The following is a 20370-nucleotide window of genomic DNA, read 5'->3' as shown; positions in this document are numbered from 1 at the left end:
AGATGTTTACAATGGTTACCACCATCTGTGGAATCCAATACTACAGTGCCTCTGGGCATCATTCAACTCTCCCATTTCAACCCTTCTCCTTCCTCTGCTGCTGGTTCTAGGACTGGTCCATGTACTGAAATCATCAAAGGGCGCGAAGAAGGAACCGAAGCCCGTTTACACTTCATCTCCTCCTCGCTCTGTCTTCAGGGAGGTCCCAGGCCCCCCTCTTTCTCGCTCTCTTTGAAAATGGTCGGCTATATATGTGCTCAAGTAATGGCCGATCTAATTAAGTTGGCAGGTGGTTAATAACGTCAGAAGGAAAGATTAAAGGAAAGACAAAACGTTGCCGAGGCCTCTCCTGGTAACATTCATGTATCATCATATTCTGTGTCTGTGTGTTTCTACCAAACCATAAATCAGCCATTTGACCTTAAATTGTTTCAGTACTTATGTTTGACAGGGACACACTCATTCATTATCATGTTCTGCGTCCATGTACTCTTCCCAAAAGCCAGAAAAAATACAGTTTAAATTGACATTATGCCGGGTACGATGCTGGACAGTGAAACACCAATAATCTCCCCGGGATCTGATGCCATCCGATCAGACCTCCAGCATGCTGAGTGGGATGATTTCCGTCTCGCCCTTTCGCATTACAAATTCCTCTGATCTGGGCAACACAAAATGTTTTTTCCCTGCCGCCCTCGTTTCTAACTGTAACAGGGAGAAAAAAAAGAATGCATAAATATACAAAAACAGTGCTTGTTTCTTGGCGCGTAACGGCAGACCCACGTGCCTTGAATATAAATGGCTGACCTTGGGAGCATAAAATAAAAATAAAAGGCCCCTTGTGGGTGTCAAACCGTTGAGAATATAACATCAGCCTCCCGCCGAGAGGAAGATTATATTTGGTGGGGTCAGGTTTGAGGATAGGAGAGACTACAAACCGTGGCAGACGGTGAACAATGGAGAGGAAGGCGTGACAGAGTGGGAGAGAGATGAGGCAGTCAGGGAGACGGAGAACGCTGGTCAATGCGATGCAATGCATAATACATAATGCATTGAGACACACAAACACGTATGAGCACCCACTCAACTTCTGAATTCCCTATTATATCTCTGGTCTATCTCTCGCTGTTCTGCCGTGAAACAAACTCGGTGTTCAGGGGGAGTGACTGCCGTTTACGAATGTGCAGAATTTGCGCTTTTGTTTAATGTTGACTATTTAGTTCTTCAGCATATGCCTTCATTAAGTGAATTCAGATACATGTCATGAAAAAAATAAGGAACACATAGGGGTGAGGCATCATGCTCACGTTTAAGACGTGGACTTTAGAGATTCATCTCCGTACTTGCGGCTGGGAGTCCAAAACACCGTAGCCGTTTCGATACGCCGACCCTTGTCCCGTTCTCCCGGACTCTCTTGAGTCCGGGCGTCGCTGCTGTTTGTTCCACCACCTTGATCCTCTCAGAGATACAGACTTCAATGGGAGAGACGTGCTCCTTGAGTTCCGCTGCACTGAGGAGATCTCCTACAGGTGGCAGGTTTTGTAAGAGCCGTATATATAAAGAGGGAGAAGGAGGGGGCGGGAAATGGTTTTAGAAGGGAAAATGGCTCCGTGGAGACCAGTTCCCGCCTCCTTTCTGTTCTTTTTTTTTTATTGTGAGTGCAGCTACCGAAGCGGAATCCATTTCAAAACCAGCCTCCCTAGTTGTTTGAAAAGCGTAGCATTTTATTCCAACAGGGCTACAAGAATAAAAATGGGAAGGGAAATAGATATTAATGTGCACAGGAATACGGTCTTCTCTTTGTGTCGCTCTTCTAAAGACTAGGGTTGTTCCTAGAATGCAGCGAAAGAAACAAATCGATTTTTAAGGGATTTAAAATAACAGGTTTCCAACAAAAAATACACCAACAGTCTCCATTCCTTGCTGTGTGTGTTCTTCTTTGTGGGAATTTCTACAAACAGCTGGCATCAATAATTCTTGCTAGTTCCGGGAAGAGGCGTAGTTTCACAGTTTTCATCACAGTGCAATCAGGTTTATAGATGACAAAAATTGCAGGCAACCAATTGTGGTATATGCAATGGCTTTCGGAAGTACTTGATAATATCACATGCAGAAAGAAACTGAGGCAGAATAACATTGGGAATGGATGTTGTTTTAATGACCCAAGTCCACAAGATATGATTGGGATGACCGGCCTAATATCCGGTCTTGACAGCGCGGTTAATTCAGCTGAAAGAAACAGATCCATCTCTGCATTAGCTCAATTAGCTCGCTGCACCATGTATGAACACCATGTAACTGGGGGTGGGGGGGTGGGGTGGGGTGGGCTAATTACAGCAGTGCTCCTACACACTTGTCACGCAGTGGCGCGTTAGTGCGGTGTGCTATGATTAGCTCTTCTTATACACCAGCTTTGTTTTGTCAATGATTATAATTTTTCATCTGTCTGAGATGCCATGTTGGCAGAACGTAGGCACCGTGGCAACCGTATCATCCAGGAAGGGACGCAATGTGAACCGAAGGTCCTTCACCACTGCGTGGGAAAAGCCACAAGCTGATGCCTTAATTTCGACGGCTGCTGGTTTCACCGAGACCCTCAGTGCAAGGCTCCCTATCTCTCCCCATTTGACTCCAAATTAATCGATCGGATGTGGGAGAGGACGTGTGTCGAATCCCCGTGACCCTGCGCAATTCGTCAGTTCAAACAGGGTGTGTGTGTGTGTGTGTGTGTTTGTGTGCGTGTGTATGTGTGTAGAACACGGTCTGTGTTTGTGCGTGTGTGTGTGTGAGTGTGGGTAACACGGTGTGCATTTGTGTGTGTGTCTCTGTGTGTTACAGAATGTGTGTGTGCATGTGTGTGTGCGTCTGTGTGATGTGCACCGTGTGACAGCCCCTCTAGTCTGAGGCAGCCCTAATACAAGGGGCTTGCGATAACCTTCATCCCTGTAGAGGACTGGCAGACAATTAGCCACATGCTCGGTTAGCTTTATCGGACCCCCCTCACACGACTCTCTCTCCACGATGATTGTTTCTTTGCACAATTAAATGATTTAGTCGTTTTAACCTGAGAGAGAACAGATTTGTTTTTTGTGCCCCCCCCCCCCCCCCCCCACCCCCCTCCCCTCGAGAGCCAAAGAAATCAGGGCGGAATGATGCATTTGCATAATGGGATGGCTTGATATTTACAGCATGGCTTCACGCTGATTGCCATTTGTCTGACTCCCACATCTGGTGGCAACAAGTGGAACGTTTAAGATTGGAGGCGGATACTTTCACTCTCATCATGGGATGTCTTCATTCTGGTTTTGAGTTTATTGCAGTGTACTATCAGTCTGTTGATAGCCACAGGAACCTGGGTCTAGGTACGTGGGGTTTGTGGTCTGGGGTAGACCTGATAGGTTGAACCTGATCTGGTCACTAAATGGTCAGCAGCATAGAAGATTTTCTTATTTTCACAATGAAAATAAAAATGAATTCCTAAAACAATACTTTCCAATTTCAGGCTTCTATCTCTGGCATGAAGAAAACAGTTATTTTTAGTGTAATGTTTTTATATTTCTACGATTTGCTCTGAGTGCCCCCCGGCGAAACGTTCTTGAGTATTCTCAGGATTTGAAGTGGAAATGTTCTCTCGCCTCTCGTAGTTTAATATTACATTTCTCTCCGTAAAAAATAAGTCTTCACTCTTGAGTGTCAACTGCCTGCCGGACCACGACATCGCAGCAGCAAGCGAGCGGCGACGTGTGAAGCATTCCACGTCGTGGAGAGCGATAGTTGAGGAAGTGCGCCGTGCTAATTTAGTAGTTAATAGATCCGGCGAGAACGCCTCCTGCTGTCCCACCACCTGCTCTGTCAGCAGCCCGCCGTCTTGTGGCTACACGCGCATCCGCGGTTAGTTTACCAGCGCACACAAACCCCAAAAAACAAGCAAATCACCATTATCCCGTCAGAGTAGACAGCCAGAAGGCGTTTCGTATGGAGGGATGCAGCTGTCGCTGCGCGGTTCCTACAGCCAGAGGGGCCCGCGGTCATCATTAGCGGCGATGTGTCGGGATGGCGTGTGACACTGGCTGGTGCGGCGCGAAGGCTTCCTGCGTCAGTGCCCCCGACGAGTCAGCGTTTACCATGCGAAGCGCTGATGAAGTGCGTTTGTATGGACTTTTTTTTTTTTTTTTGGTCGGCCCCCTCAGTGTGAAAAATGAAGCCATTAGTTGTTCTGGAGAGGAGCGGTTGAGAGGCGCCGTGCATCCGGAGCTATCGGGCATAGCAAGGCCCTCCTTGCTCTCTCTTTCTCCCTCCTCACCTCACACCACTCCCTTGTCCTCTCTACCCTCACCCCCCCTCTCCTCCCCTCCAAACCTCTGGCTGCTCAGTACGGTGTCCAGACAGCCCGATCTGTCTTCATCAGAGCCCACACCAGGCAGCACTTATACAAGACAACTTTTTATTCCTTAAAATGACATCGCCATCATTTCACACAACAGCTGCACTGAACCTTAGAGGCACGGGAAAGAGCCGGCATGCTGTTTGCAAATTAGTTTTTCTTGAAAACCGACATGAACGGGCCGTTTTAATGGAACGAGTCAGCCTGCGTTTTGATCATATAGGAGGACTACTGTCTCTTACCCTTCTCAAATAGTCCCTTATCTCTGTCTTTGCTTGAGCTCACAGACCGGTAATACCCTCATTGTGTTGAAAAGATCTCCCGTGCCCTGCAGTTCTCATCATAACACGGTATCTAGGTGTCTGATGGATCTTGTGCAGCAGATGAGTCGGGCCCGTGCACCGCACCTTTCGTCCTCCACTTCCGTCCCCCGACCAAATGCCGGCCGCCTTACTCACAGTGGCAGAGTCAGCCTCCAGTTGTGCTGCTGTCACAACCGGTGCATTTCAACACGTGCTCTATCTCCCAAACAACACGGTTGCACGCACGCCTGTGCACTTATTGTGATTTCGATTTGATCCGGTGGAAGTTGTGCGCGGCTGTTTGCTGAAGGCTTTACGCCAAACCAACCAGTCCAGAGAAGTTAGCGTCAAACGGAAGACCTGGCCAGCTTTTGAAGCATATAACAGTGCACACACACACACCATCCATTGCTGGTGTCATATGAGAACTGTTTTTCATTTTCGCTAGCATAATAGCATTGATGTTGCTTTTGGAAAGCCACACAATGTGATCGTGATGTTTATCTTCAGGGGATTGTCTGCACAAGTCATGTTTCGATTGTAACAAGTCATGTCTCTCTAACCAACATCTCCACCCTGTCTCTACAGAGTACAGCCGCCATGTATGACGAGGCGAGGGTGCCCTCACCCAAGGACGCTCAAAATGGAGTCCCCCAGTGCGCCGCTCAAGGGGCGGGGCCGGAGGCGGGGCTTGTCAGCGGGGACGGGAGTCCGTCTCTGACGCCAGCCTCTCGACCAAAAGCTGAGGAGGGCCCTTTGGGTGAGGCGGCGGCGGAGGAGGAAGAGGAGGAGGTAGTGGGAGAGGAGGAAGGTGATCAACCCAAGGCGGAGCCGGTGCTGGTGAAGAAGCCCCACAGGATGATCCTGGACCACGACCGCAAGAGGAGGGTGGAGCTGAAGTGCATGGAGCTCCAGGAGATGATGGAGGAGCAAGGGTGAGTGGAGTCGCAGAGGGCAACGCATGTCTTGAAGGTGTAGGCCTCACAATACGTGAGGCCGACACCCGAGAAATAACAGAGATTCCCCGCAGTGCAGAAGCACTACAACACTGGGGGAATGATGGAGAATTTAGTTTTGACACGATATCTTGTTATCTCTACGGGGGGGTTGTTTTTCTCATACTGCTGGGGGTACTTTGCATTGGGAGATCTCCATGAGAATTGCACTCTACCTACTATATTCACACGCGTTCACACACACACACACACACACACACACACACACACACACACACACACACACACACACACACACACACACACACACACACACACACACACACACACACACACACACACACACACACACACACAAACACACACATAAACAGTTTGTCACACCACGAAATTATGCACACACATATTGCAATACATAGCAGAGCAGGAAAACAAAAGGGTGGCAGTATCCAGTAGCCCCTAATTAGGGTTATACAACTAAACTCGCTGACCGAGCGCGGTACCAGCACATAAATAGTGCTTGCCCTCTCATTTATTAAAGGCAATTTATCTTAAAAGTATATAGTGTGTCTAGGAGTGGCTACAGTTCCACTGTGGGTGCCAACTGTTTTTTGCTGCAGAATCACACATTTTCCAACTGGTTGAAAGCAGCACTTCAAATTAGTTAAAAGTGGCATAATTTTCCAAAATGTTGGACCCACTGAACATGAAATAAAATGATTTCCCAAGTTCGAGTAAAGTATTACACCAAACACTCAAATCAAATTAAACAAGTAAGAAGTTTACTTCAAGTATATCGACAACAACTGTCTAGTGCGTGCGTCGTGGTATCGGAAGCTTAATCAATGTTGTAAGCAGGAGGGGCAGAGGGTACGGTTGCCATGGAGACGAGTTTGGAAGGACAAAGCGTCTTCTAATTAGCATACGCCGTCTCCCCGGGTCTTATGGGACCCTCGCCAAGGAGGGGGCTACGCGGTGGGGGGTTGGGAAGGCTTTGCGTGAAGCGGAGCTGAAGCTAATCCTGCTAGCATGCTAGCAGTGTTATTGGGCTTTATCATTGGCTAATCTGCACGTGCCGGCACACATCAAAACAAACAGGCCCAGACAAAGGCACACATGTACACACGAGCAAGCATGTGCACACACAGACCCACACACAGAACCCCCCACTCACACACACACACACACACACACACACACACACACACACACACACACACACACACACACACACACACACACACACACACACACACACACCCACACCCACACCCACACCCACACACACACACACACGCACGCAAACTAACACACCGCCTAAAGGCTAGCCTCAGGTCTCCAATAAAACTCTGGGCTTGTGGTGGGTGTGATTAACAGGAGGTTTTATGGCCGCGCGTTGAACAGTGCAAACACCTTATCCACGTTTTATTTCCGGTACTTGTCCCTTGTCAAATTCCTAGATGAACCGTGAGCCGAAGAGAAGTGAGCGGGCAGACAGTCTAAATATAACGGCCGGTTGAATTCAACAGATGTATACTATTTTTAACTCCCATCAGGCACGCAACCAAGGACTAAGTGAAGACGTCTGATTGTTTTAGCTTTATCTCTCAGCTTTGTTTTATTTTTAAATAGCGTTCGCACCGTGTCTTGTTAGGAAGGACTTTGCGTGGTCAAAAGAAAACACTGTTAAAACAAAGAGGAGAACTCCAGTCTTCTCTGCAGGATCCAGCCATGCTATCCCTGGCTGGCGACAGACCTAAGCACAGCATAGTCAGTCTGTAACAGCCCGACGAGAGATTTGACTATTGCTTGTCATTCTCGGTGGAGCCCCTCCCATTCTTCCCCCAATCTGTCAATGCATCCATCTGTCAATACATCTGCCTTTCCAACTATCTACCCAGCCATTCATCGCCTCCTCCCTTCAACCCCTCATCCCTCAATTTTTCCCTTTATGCCCCATCTATCTATCTATCTATCTATCTATCTATCTATCTATCTATCTATCTATCTATCTATCTATCTATCTATCTATCTATCTATCTATCTATCTATCTATCTATCTATCTATCTATCTATCTATCTATCTATCTATCTATCTATCTATCTATCTATCTATCTATCTATCTATCTATCTATCTATCTATCTATCTATCTATCTATCTATCTATCTATCTATCTATCTATCTATCTATCTATCTATCTATCTATCTATCTATCTATCTATCTATCTATCTATCTATCTATCTATCTATCTATCTATCTATCTATCTATCTATCTATCTATCTATCTATCTATCTATCTATCTATCTATCTATCTATCTATCTATCTATCTATCTATCTATCTATCTATCTATCTATCTATCTATCTATCTATCTATCTATCGCGAGAGAGAGAGAGAGAGAGAGAGAGAGAGAGAGAGAGAGAGAGAGAGAGAGAGAGAGAGAGAGAGAGAGAGAGAGACCTCAGCCATCTGTCAGCCCCCCTCTACTTTATTCCCTCGTTATCCACCCATCCGTCTCTCCCTTCCTCTTCTGACACAGAAGGACAGACTCACTAGGATTGTAGAAGAATCCTAGCAACTGGAGAAGTGGAGAGAGGAGGAGAACTGGGATTATAGAAGGAGCTAGCTAGCTCCACTAGCTCCTAACTAACTACATGAGTGGCTAATACAGAGAGGAGGAGAATTAGGATTATACAAAGAGCGAGCTAGCTCAAGTAGCTCCTAGTAACTAGATGAGAAGCTAATGCAGCGAGAGGAGAACTAGGATTATAGAAGGAGCTAGCTAGCTCCAGTAGCTCCATACTACTATCTGAGTGGCTAATACAGAGAAGAGGAGAATTAGGATTATAGAAAGAGCTAGCTTGCTCCACTAGCTCCTAGCTACTGGATGTGTTGCTAATAGAGAGAGAGATAAAGCTAGATAAAGTTGACAGGATGCCATGGTTCACTCCCTTGATTATTCAGTGTTTCCTCTGACTGAGAGAGACGACTCTGACCACCCGTGTGGACACGTTTAAGTCTTATTTCAGAGATTATAATTACGGTAGAGGTAGAAAAAAATAATCAAATTAAGCCAAGGCCAAGCGCAGCCATGTACGGCGCTCTCCAATTTCTAATGCCTCTTTAAGCAAGAGTATTTGTGTGCATGTGTGCAGGATTAAGGGATAGAGCAGGAGGATGCAGCAGCAGAGGGGAGGGTGAGACGGGGAGGGTGATACGGGGGGGGGGGGGGGGGAAGAGAGGCTCGCGAGGCGTTACACACAATTAAAATGGCGGCTGAACTCTGTTCGCGTGCTGTGGGATTTAAGTCAGCAGCCTCTGCCTACAAAGCTTCCAGCTGCCCTCACCATCACCCCTCCCCCACCACCACCCCCACCACCATCACCCCAGTCCTCAGCTCGGCTCAGGCCTTGGGTTGGGGGGGGGGGGGGGGATTAGGCCTCTGGGTCTCTCCCCCCCCCCATCCCCCCCCCCTCCCCGTTCCTCCCCTACACGCGCAGACCCTTGATCCAGCCAGCGGGGTCCCGGCCCGGCGAGCTGAAAGTTGGATAAGTAGCCTGCTGCCATGTGTGATGGACTTGGCAGCAGGGAGCCAATTAGCAGGGCTCAGCCATTAAAGGGGCCTTTTCTCATCAGGCGGACTCTAAGAGCAGGCAGCGTCATCAATGTTATCGACTCTCCGAGGGTCTCGCTTGCTCCATCGGCTCCGGGTGCATGGCGCGCCGCAGTTGCCCACCCCTGTGTCCACAGGGGAGACCATTGTGGATCTTTGCACCACTGGCTTATCGGCTGTATTGCATTTTTCAGCACTGCTACATTTCAGCCATTACCCGTAGGTAGGTGTGTGATTGATTGCGACCGCCCTATCTCCTAGTTGTCTTTTGTAAGAGGAAAAGATCTACCCGGCAACAGTGGCGGATGTAAGGCGGCGAGCTCCGTTGAAGCGGGGGTCACGGATCGGGAGCGCTGAGCAGATGTGGTGCAGGCGCTCCCGTCGGACGTGAACAGCTGCCCTACGTGCCCGCCGGCGCTCTGGCTAAATGGCACGGTGTCTCCTGACGAGCGCCGGCCCACCGGCACCACTTATACAGAGGTTGCTAATGGCCGCCCTGCCCTGTAGCTGTCTCCCAGCCCGGGGAATGATCTCAACTTATGTAACGGTCCATGCTTCTATTTCAGGGCCCTGTTTCTGCCCTACTCCCCGCTAATTGAGACACAAAGATGGTGTAGGACTGGCTGCACCCCCCCCCCCGCCCTAACCCCAGCCACCTCCCCCCCCCCACACCTTCCTCTCCCCCCCTAGCTCCGCTCTGTGGAGAGGTTTGACCTTTCCCTCTGCTGTCAATAAGCATCCATTGTGGTAACTCTGAGTCACTTTGGCCCCTGGCTGGACAGCTCTGTGGGCGTAGGTCGTTACGCAAATTGCACATACAAAACATAATTAAGACGCACGCACGCACGCACGCACGCACGCACGCACGCACGCACGCACGCACGAACGCACACACACACACACGCATACACACACACATATATATATATTTATAAATATTTGTACATATATACCAACACCTTCCTACTCCTATGCGTCAGGACTTACACGGTGTGGATCGATGAAAAGACAGACATAGTTTCTGAGCAGGAGCCAGTCCTACTTAACAGTAACGACGTGCTCTGCCTGATACACCAAGCGGAACAATACAAATAAATGTGGCTGCGTTGGAAATAATCCATAGGTGTTACCTGAGGGAGGTGCAGATGCCCACGCAAGTACTGAATACAGAACGCTATCCTTGTGCCCAATGTGGTGTTCAATGCAGCAGTCCATTGTATACTCCTTTTGTGTTTTTGTCAGTATGTCCAACCGTGCCAGAGCCTTTTCTCAGAATTAAGACATGGGGAACGAGTACATTAACTGACACCGCCGCGCTGACGCCGCAGCGCTAAGGTGTGTCGGCTGGATCTGGTTTGCATTTCTGCAATGCTCGGCACAAACGGACTCCTTGATGATTGTTTTGTATTGAGCTAAAAGAGACCTAGATGAGAGCTTCGGTTTAGCTCAGAACAGCACTAGTACCTCTCCCAGAGCCCTCTATTTAAGCCAGCTACGCAGACGAACTAAATAGTTCAATCATTTGTTTTATTCAGGAAGCATTTCATTTAAGTTACCTCAAAGTGTTGCAGTGTACAGGGCTAAAAACAGATCATGCACATAGAACTTAAACAATAAAAGGCTCACTAGAAGCTACCTTAACTCTCTAAATGCCTCCCTATATAGAAAGCTCTATATGCGGTTTAATTGTTCGGGGTCTGTGGTACCCTCAGAGAGTCTGGGAGAGCATTCCAAAGAAAGGGGGCAGCCGAGACTTTGCTATTTGGGATAGGATAATTAGCTGGTAAAACACTATGCCCCTTTATGCTGTGCTATGCTTTAGTGTGCTTAAAGAGGCTTCGCACTATGGTAGCTTGTTTCCTCACACTGACAATAGCATTTCAGGGGAAGGGTGCCCTACTTGTTCTGTGTTCCCAACAATAACCTCCATGGCCTATAGATGGCACACAGCAAAGGCAAAAAAGTGTGTATACACGTGTGTTTGTGTGTGTGTGTGTGTGTGTGTGCGTGTGTTTGTGTGTGTGTATACATGTGTGTGTGTGTATATGTGTGTGTAGCGGAGATGAACAATCCTAAATTGGGCCAGTGGCACATTGTGCTCCTCCATTCATTGATCTGTTCCACTCTTTAGGGAAAATGGGAAACCCATCCCGCTGTAAAGAGAAGGTCTTCAGTCTCTCTCTCTCTCTCTGTCTCTGTCTCTGTCTCTGTCTCTCTCTCTCTCTCTCTCTCTCTCTCTCTCTCTCTGTGTCTGTGTCTGTGTCTCTGTGTCTCTGTGTCTCTCTCTGTGTCTGTCTGTCTGTCTGTCTGTCTGTCTGTCTGTCTGTCTGTCTGTCTGTCTGTCTGTCTGTCTGCCTCTCTCTCTGTCTCTTTATGTCCTCTCAGAAGTGTCTGGGGTCTAACCTGAAAAGCGACGACTAAATGGCAGCTCAATTGAAAAGCCCCCCCCCCCCCTCACACACCGCCCCAGAGGGTTGAGCCGTTTTAGTTTCTGCCCATCAACTGCTCCTTTTAATTTCCCTTTTGTGGAAAAAAATTAAATACGGTACTCATCTCGGTGGCCGTGCACCTTGCCGTGCTCCCCCCCCCCCCCGTTTCAATCTCACTAACGACTACCCCATCGCTCCGGGGCCCCACAGCCCGGAGATTGGCGGCAGACATTCCCTTCCCTGGCTCGGGGGGCTACCGAGGGATAGGCTGTGACTGAAGATCCCCTCCAGTCATCATAGACACACGACAGCTGCACACACGCACACACACACACACAAATACACACACATCTACACTAAACACATCCACACACACACACACACAAGCACGCACGCACGCACGCACGCACGCACGCACGCACGCACGCACGCACGCACGCACGCACACACACATACACATACACATACACATACACATACACATACACACACACACACACACACACACACACACACACACACACACACAATCAATGAGAATCAGGGTAAGCACGGGGTGCCTGACCAGCACTGGTCCAGTGCTGTGATTGCTAATAGGCAGAAAGAGGGGGGCTTTCCACAGGCGAACTAATTACTTTAATAAGGTTCTTTTAATCGTGGTGATTTTTCGTCTGCCCGTCTGGCACAGCTTCTATAGATCCCTTCTCTGTTTGGGAACAATGAAGTTCCTTTTGGCCGGGGCTTAGGATGGAGACATTCAGGGATTCCTGAATGCGCAGCAAACAGCGGTTATTATTATTTTTATCTGAATATGTCAAATTAAACTTGAATTTCAAAGCATGATTGTTTACCTTAGAAGACCTTAGTCTACTTTCCTAACAGTTATTGCAAGGGCAAAACCTTATGATTATTTAAGATTTGGCTGTTGAACTTTGGTAGTATGCTGTAAATTCTGCCAGTTCAATGGAGCTATGGTTATTGTAAATAGAGCAAACTGCCATATCTGCGAAACTGCATTTACATGGTTGGATGAAGTAAGACATCTCATATTCAAAAGGGTTTGTTCAACATTAGCTGAACTACTAATATTCGATATATAACCAATGGGATTGTCATACTATACCTTTATTAGCTAATTTGCTGAGAGATTTAAAAGATCAATCACCTGCTTCTCCTTGTTCCCCATTACTGGTTAGCTGGACATGACAAGCCTAGCTCACATATCCATCCTACAACAGACAATACTTTACTTCTGGCACTCAACAACACAGAAAATTCCAAGTATCAAAGACTGGTGACTGGAAAGTTGGCTTAGCTTAAATTATTTTTTGCCTCCAGTTGTTGTTTTGCTTTGCCTCCAGCTAAGGCTGTGACATAATAATTTCATCGACATAACAAGGGTATATTCCCCAATCCTGCCCACCACCCACATCATCTCAGTGTCCCCTGTCCCTTTGTCCAGATCTTTCACTGGGAGTTCACAGTTTAAACACAACCCCACCTCAAAACAAACCTTTCCAACCAGGGATCGGTTGTAAATTAGTGTTGTACCTCCCCATGTGTACGTTGAGCGTATGATAGTCTGATGGTTAATGTGGGACTTCCAGCCCGGCGGTTCTTTGGGCTCCAGACCACAGTTTCCACAGTCCACCAGCAGGCGTCACTTCAGGAAGAACCCGCGCCTGATTCTCGTTGACCTGTCATCAAGGATCACAGTCAAGTCCTTTTTCAAGTCAACCGCATCTGCTAAATGACAAAGATAAACGGATGAATGATAAATTAATAGGGGGAGACAGCTTCATGAAGTATTAGTAAAGGTGTGGAAGGAAGACATGATGTTCCCACTGGACTGTGAATAAGCTCCTCTGATGGGAGTGCCATCCACGGCTGTTTAAGATATGTTTTTTTTACTGGTTTGCTACGGCTATTTAATATCTATTCCCAAATAAGCCCAAATATCCAAATGTTATCAAGCACCGTTGTTTTCTACGTGTGCACTGAATTGCACTGTCTACAAACCTTAAAGAGAAAACACGTTCTCAGCCTTTATTATGGGCCATATTAAAGCATAACTTATAGTTGATGTAAAGCTTGTCGATAATGAAGGAAGGAAGGAAATGATTCTCTAGAGATGCCTGCAGGTAGCCAAAATCAGGGTTTGTTCCAACCCAGATCAATTCAACTGGGATTCAAACACCTTAACCATGAGACCATGCATACATCAAGTTCATTGAATAAATCATGTAGAATTACAACATTGTGGATCATCAGATGACAATGTATTCCTTTCAGGCCAGTGATCCTACCCATCCCTGAGCTCCTAACTTTCTACATGGAAGGTTTGACCGGTCATCGGGCCACTTATTATTACCGCTCCCTCTATATCGCAAACTTAAAAATATGCATTTTTATATATATGCATCAGAAAATACTCATATAAAAAAGGGAATTTGCAATTGAGTTGTATTTCGAAGGAGAGAAAAGAGATAGATAGAGAGAGCTAAGGAGAGAGTCAGGGAGAGGGACAAGGAGAGAGAGGTGTAGACAGAGATAGTGCTAACAGAGATAGAGAGGGATCTGCAGCCCAGCGGCCCGTCCAGTTATAGAACAATGTGTTTTCGCTGTGCCTCCTCTGTTCCGTGCTCACCTCCTTCGCCCTATTATAACATCCCTCAGCAGACAGACAGCTGAGATAGCGGTCTGAGTGCTACAGGGGCCGAACAGGTACGCTGACGCCATAGCTCCCCCTTCATGCATAAAAGCAATGAATATAAAGTGTGTACGTGTGTGTGTACATATGCACGTGTTCGCATGTGTGTGTGTGTGTGTTTGTGCATATGTGCACGTCGTGTACGCATACGTTTATGTCTATGTGTGCATATGTGCACGTCTGCGTATATGTGTGTGTGTGATTGTGTGTTTTCATGTGTGCACTGTCTGTGTGTTCTTCTGTGTATGTGACCACGGCAGAAGCCGCTGGTTACCCTGTCACACTGATTTCCTGCTGCTATTCCTGAAACTCCCCCCTCCTCCCTCCTTGCTTAGAAGCGATGGCAATAGAGGCTCAGCCTGCTCTGTTTAACATGGAGATTGGCACCATGGCTGATGTCATTTCCCTCCTCGCTCAAATGGGGCTGTAGATCACGCATTATCCAGCCCATAAAGTTTTATCCGGCCAATGAATGCCAATTAGGCGGCAGACAGGACCAACTGAGCAGTGGCGAAGGGGTGGCCTCCGTTCAGCACCCCTGCAGGCTGGACAGCGCTCGCACACACCTGCCAGCAGAGGGGGCTGCTGAGGCAAAGGGAGCAAAATGTGCAAGATTTGTGTTGTCACTGATTCATGGGGAAATAAAAGATAAAGAAGATGGTGCTTGATCTTGGTTAGACCAGGGGGGGCAGGATAACTAAGTGGTATAGGGTGATCCATAGTCTACTTGTAGGCATCCCTCAGCAAGTCCCAAGCCTGCCTTATGCGATTTATGTATGCTAGATGAATGCTGGATATATGGATCAGCCTACCAGCCTACCCAGTGGACTGTAGCAAATGTTGCTAATCTTTCCAGAAGACATCTAGGTGGACACTCGCACGTGTGATGTCACTAAAACATAGGAAAAGGCAGATTTTCAAATGGCTTTGTAAAGGCTAATCACACGCTTATCACAAACCTGGGGCATAATAATATCACCCATTTAAAAAGAGGACTGAATACTGAATAGTCTACTCAACTTTTCTTCCCTTTACATCATTAAAGTCCATGTTATTGCACACACACCATCGTCGCAGCATTGTAACTGAGTTCTCACATGGAACCATACTGGGTGTACCATAGTGGAGCCTAGCCGTGCCGAGCAGAGCACATTGATCTGTGATGCTGAACTTTGCTTTGAGTTTGAAAGATAAATCATTTGCCCCTGACCTTTAATGTTTACTGCCTTACTTTAATGACCCATAGACCAGCCGAAATAGTCCTCAAGGATTTTGGCATTAATTAAAACCAGCAAAGGTTGACCCCTTTTTCATATGCTTACTGGAGAGGGAATGAAAATAGATATTTTCAGGCTGAAGAGATTTACTCCTCATAGTTTCATGGGCATCAAGTTGAATGTCAAATGTACATCAATAGATCCATAAGCAGCCAATGGCAATTCTTTCCATGGAATATGTTCACACTAAGCTAACTGTGTGTGTTATAGTGCATTACACTGTATGAATACAAACCGATATATGGTTAAAGTAAAATGCATTCTCTGTAGAATTCTCTTATGCATAACATGCATAACCAGCAAGCTAGCCAATCAGAGTGAGAAACCATCACTGTAATGCTTCAACCATAACCTGGATATAAATGGATGAAACGGTAGCCTACTTTACGGTAGGTATGATTTCTTCATATGATATGGTACATCTTATGATGATGTATTAATAATAATAATAATAATAATGCATTTTATTTAGAAAAGCGCCTTTCAGGTCACTCAAGGACACTGTACATCACACACAATAAAACACACAATGAAATATACAAAAAACGTGATCAAATAGACATAGAAAGGACAACATAATAAGTTAAAATACATAGGGCAGAATGGCAGGAAGCATGGAGGTTAGAGAGAGTAGGCAGTCCGAAACAGGTGGGTTTTTAGTTGTGCTTTGAAAATGGGGAGAGAGTCACAGTTTCGGAGGTCGGGTGGTATTAGACAGTGCATACATAAGTAGACATCATTGTGATTATGTCAGCTGGTTAGAACGGTCTTGTTGTTCCAGGACTTGGTCCCTTTGGGGCTAGACTGCTTGCCTGGAGGGGATAAAAACAACAACATGGGTGCAGATTTCTTTCCAAACCCCGGATACGATTTAGCTGAGGCTGAAGAAGTCTGCTAGGTTCAATAGGGCTTCATGGCGTGCCAGACAGCCCAGATAAATGGCTATTAGTCCAACATTTCAGCAAGTGGCTTTTTATATATCGGGGGTAGCCCTATTTAAAGAAATTGCTGGCCTACCCTATTTTCATTGAAGTCTCATTCTATCCGTGTCTATTTTGTGTGTGTGTTTTGTGTGTGTGTATGCTTTGTGTGTGTGTGTGCTGTGTGTGTTTGTGTGTTTGTCTGTGTGTGTGTGTGTGTGTGTGTTTGTCTGTGTGTGTTTGTGTGTGTGTGTGTGCGCGCGCGTGAGTACGTATGTGTGTAAACTAAGTTGGGATGAAATAATCAATTATGCTAACTTTTTCTTTGTACACAAAGTCACCCATGAATTTGCTCAACCACTTATTTCCTTTATCAACAAAAGAACCAATACTAATTGTGTCTCTTGGGGGTCTTTAAGAACAGAATGAACCGTTAAGTCGCGGAAAAGCCTGCTATGTCAGTGGTTCAAGAGAGTTAAATGTTATTCTAAATCACATCAGACCACTTATTTAACACTTATTGATCATTAAAAACAGTATAAACATTTAAAACAATGGGTAATTAATGCATACAAATGTCGGCACTAAACTCTCTTTGCAATGTTGTTCTGTAATAGTTGTTCTGCATATGTTAGGCTGTTTAATATGTTTATGTGTTTGCTATTTCCGTTTGTCGTACTGCTTTAACTGTTTTTAACAACTGTGTTTCTTGCTGCTATCTTTAAACTGCAAGTCCTGTTCTGCCTTTGCTTAGTTAGGAATCCTTTTTTACACCTTCAACAGAGACTACTGAAAAAAAAATAGCCTGTTGGCTAATCATGGCACTTTTATGCATGGTTTGTTTATCAATCAGCACTGTCCCTTCTCTCAAATACACGAAACTGAACTTACCTAAACCAGTGTAAATGCCAGCATTATTATTACGGTGTTATTAATAATGTAATATTGTTTTTATTTAAACCACAAAACAGACATATATCCTAGCAGTTCATAGGATATTTGAAACCCCCTACCACCAAGCACAGAGACAACCATTCTTGTGTTTTTCCACTGACAGCTTGACTTGATGACCGGATGAGGTTAGGTGGTGTCCTTGGATCTGCCTGAGCCCTGTTGATCTCACATTAGACCAGTCGTTAATATACACTGAGAACAATAATATCAATATCATGGGAAATATTACTTTTTCACCCTTATGTGCAATATTACTTTTCAATATTGTGTGCAATATAACTTGTCATTGGCTTTTTCGGTATCATTGCTTATTTTACTTTTAATATCATTTGCATTATAACTTTTCTACTGTTTTTGTTTACTTATTTTACCTGACCCTGGTTATTGTTATTATATTCAAATTAGAATTCAATCCGTATACACATTTGATCAGTTTTTACCTGGAGGTTGGTGTCATTGGTGGTGGTGAGTGAGGTCCCCCCCCTTCACTGTAAAGCGTCTTTTAGTGTCCAGAAAAGCGCTATATAAATTAAATCAATCATTATAATTTTTTGGTATTCTCTGGCAAAACCATTTCCTAAGATCTCTCTTATCGTATCTTATCTTATCTCAACACTGTATCCTGTGTTTCCTTTCAGGTACACAGAGGAGGAGATCCAGCAGAAGGTGAACACCTTTAGACAGATGCTGATGGACAAAGAAGGGGTGATCACCAGAGAGGGATCGCACCCACAACCCATGTAAGTCAAAAGACATTTGCATTCTCTCTGTCCTGTTGTTTGACCGTTTTTTCTTTTTCCTCTTCCCCACTCACTTTCTCGACTTCATGTTGCTAGTTTTGAAAGCTCACATATTCTTAGACAATATGTTTATCAATTTTTTGGCCAGTTCTTTATGCTTTGAATATACCTAAGGAAAGATACATTTGTTGCCAGTTAAACGTATCTTTTGAGCGAGAAAAAACTAAAAAAAGCAGCAAAAAATACTAATCTTAAACAAATCTCGCCTGCAGATACATAAATACAGTATGAACTTCTTCTTTCTTGTGAAATTAAAGAGTTTGTAACTTGACTGTATTACCATAAGGTCCCCAGGGCATAGTGTTGCTATAATCCTCCAGTACCGCGTCTAATCCAAAGAGTTGCCAGCAGAAATGTTCGCCACCAACGCTTAGCTCCTCTTCAGAGGACTCCAGGCGTGTTTGAGACCGAGCCCAGATCCTCCGAGATACGTTCATCTCTAAACTCGTCCTTCTCTGGGAGCGGGAAGGACGTAGGCACTTATCAAGGACATTGCATTAGACTGGAACATCTCAAATTAGGCCCCTAATGTAACCGGGCAGAACAACAGACGCACAACTGGAATAAGAGGCGGTGTTTCTTTCGTAAGAGACAAGCACACGCAGACACGCACTCGCACACACACAGACACACGTTCATGCACACATATCCACACAAACATACAGAGACACGTACACACAAACAGATGCATGCACGCCATGCACGTGAACACACAGCCACACGCACAGACAGAGACGCAAATGCACACCCCCACACTCTCACGCACGCAAATGCAGGCGTGTCCACACAGAGACACGCACAGAGGCACACACCGACTCAAATAGGAGGGTCTATTTGTAGCTTCTTCACACCAATGTCCACAGTGTCCACAGCGACGGCCTACCATCGCTGAGCAGATAGCTACCGTCTCCTTAGTGGCACGCCCAGCGCCGACACTTGCGCACAGCATATAGACTGGTTGGGGGGCAGACAGGCCGTGGCAGATTCAGAGGTAGAATCTTGCTTCTGCTGTCGAGGCGTGAATGACTGAGCGGGTGCTGTCGGGTGACGTGCTGTCTGCGCGCTAATGAATGGTAATGACCCTGATGCTTCGCCACACGTTGGAGAGCTGACTAACGAGCCGCCCCGCCTGCTCCTCCTCCTCCTCCACCTCCTCCACCACCTCCTCCACCACCTCTTCCAACACCTCCTCCTCCTCCTCCTCCTCCTCCTCCTCCTCCTCTTCCCTTCATTGACGCCATCACTTGACATTTAACCGGAATATAGAACTTCACAGTGATTGGCTTCTTGGAAGGGTGTGGAAGGGTTTGTTCGTTTCCTTGTTTGTTGCTTTATTTTTTTTACTTGACTGTTGGGTAGGCAGTTGACATGAGAATAAATCAAATTTGAAGATGAAAATCCTTCATGGAAAGAGAAGGGGAGAGAGAGAGATACAGGGATAGGGATAGGGAGAGAGAGGAAAAGTAGCAATCCAACAGGCAAAAGTATTTTTACTGCAACATTTCCTCCAACATTGACATATTCCGTATTTGGGGAGAGGCTTTGATGTAGAAAATTGAAATGGTTTGTAATCTGGTAAGGCTCACCCACCTAGTTCAACACACGCACACATAGGCACAGACACAGGTGCACACACAAACACACACACACACACACACACACACACACACACACACACACACACACACACACACACACACACACACACACACACACACACACACACACACACACACACACACACACACACACACTAAACTCAAGCGCCATTACACGGACTGTACCTAGTTCAATCTTTCCAACATCTAAAAAAAAAAAATTTAAAGATTTTTTCATGTACATGAGCACAGGCCAATATTTGTGGACATCTATTTATATCAGTAAAACCAAGCTTGGGCTATTGTTCTTGATATAAAAATCTCAAATCCTGTGGACCAAAATACTGAATGTCAAATTATTTGATGAAACAACATTACTGTATGTACAGCTATCTAATAGGCAAACATGTTGTCAACATGATA

The 20370-nt window shown here is 45.9% G+C and overlaps 1 protein-coding gene across 1 annotated transcript in view; it reads left to right on the top strand.

Annotated features, from left to right (window-relative positions):
• Positions 1-20370, top strand: part of srrm3 (serine/arginine repetitive matrix 3) — a 54933-nt gene that overhangs the window by 9296 nt on the left and 25267 nt on the right. Inside the window, exons 2-3 of the mRNA XM_056595657.1 lie at positions 5275-5621; positions 18188-18289. Coding sequence (XP_056451632.1) covers positions 5287-5621; positions 18188-18289 — 437 coding nt within the window. The 5' untranslated portion in view covers positions 5275-5286. The remainder of the gene's footprint in view (positions 1-5274; positions 5622-18187; positions 18290-20370) is intronic.

The sequence above is a fragment of the Gadus chalcogrammus genome, chromosome 7 (genome assembly GCF_026213295.1).
Source record: "Gadus chalcogrammus isolate NIFS_2021 chromosome 7, NIFS_Gcha_1.0, whole genome shotgun sequence".
Classification (NCBI taxonomy): Eukaryota; Metazoa; Chordata; class Actinopteri; order Gadiformes; family Gadidae; genus Gadus; species Gadus chalcogrammus.
This window is presented reverse-complemented; position numbering and strand designations above follow the sequence as displayed.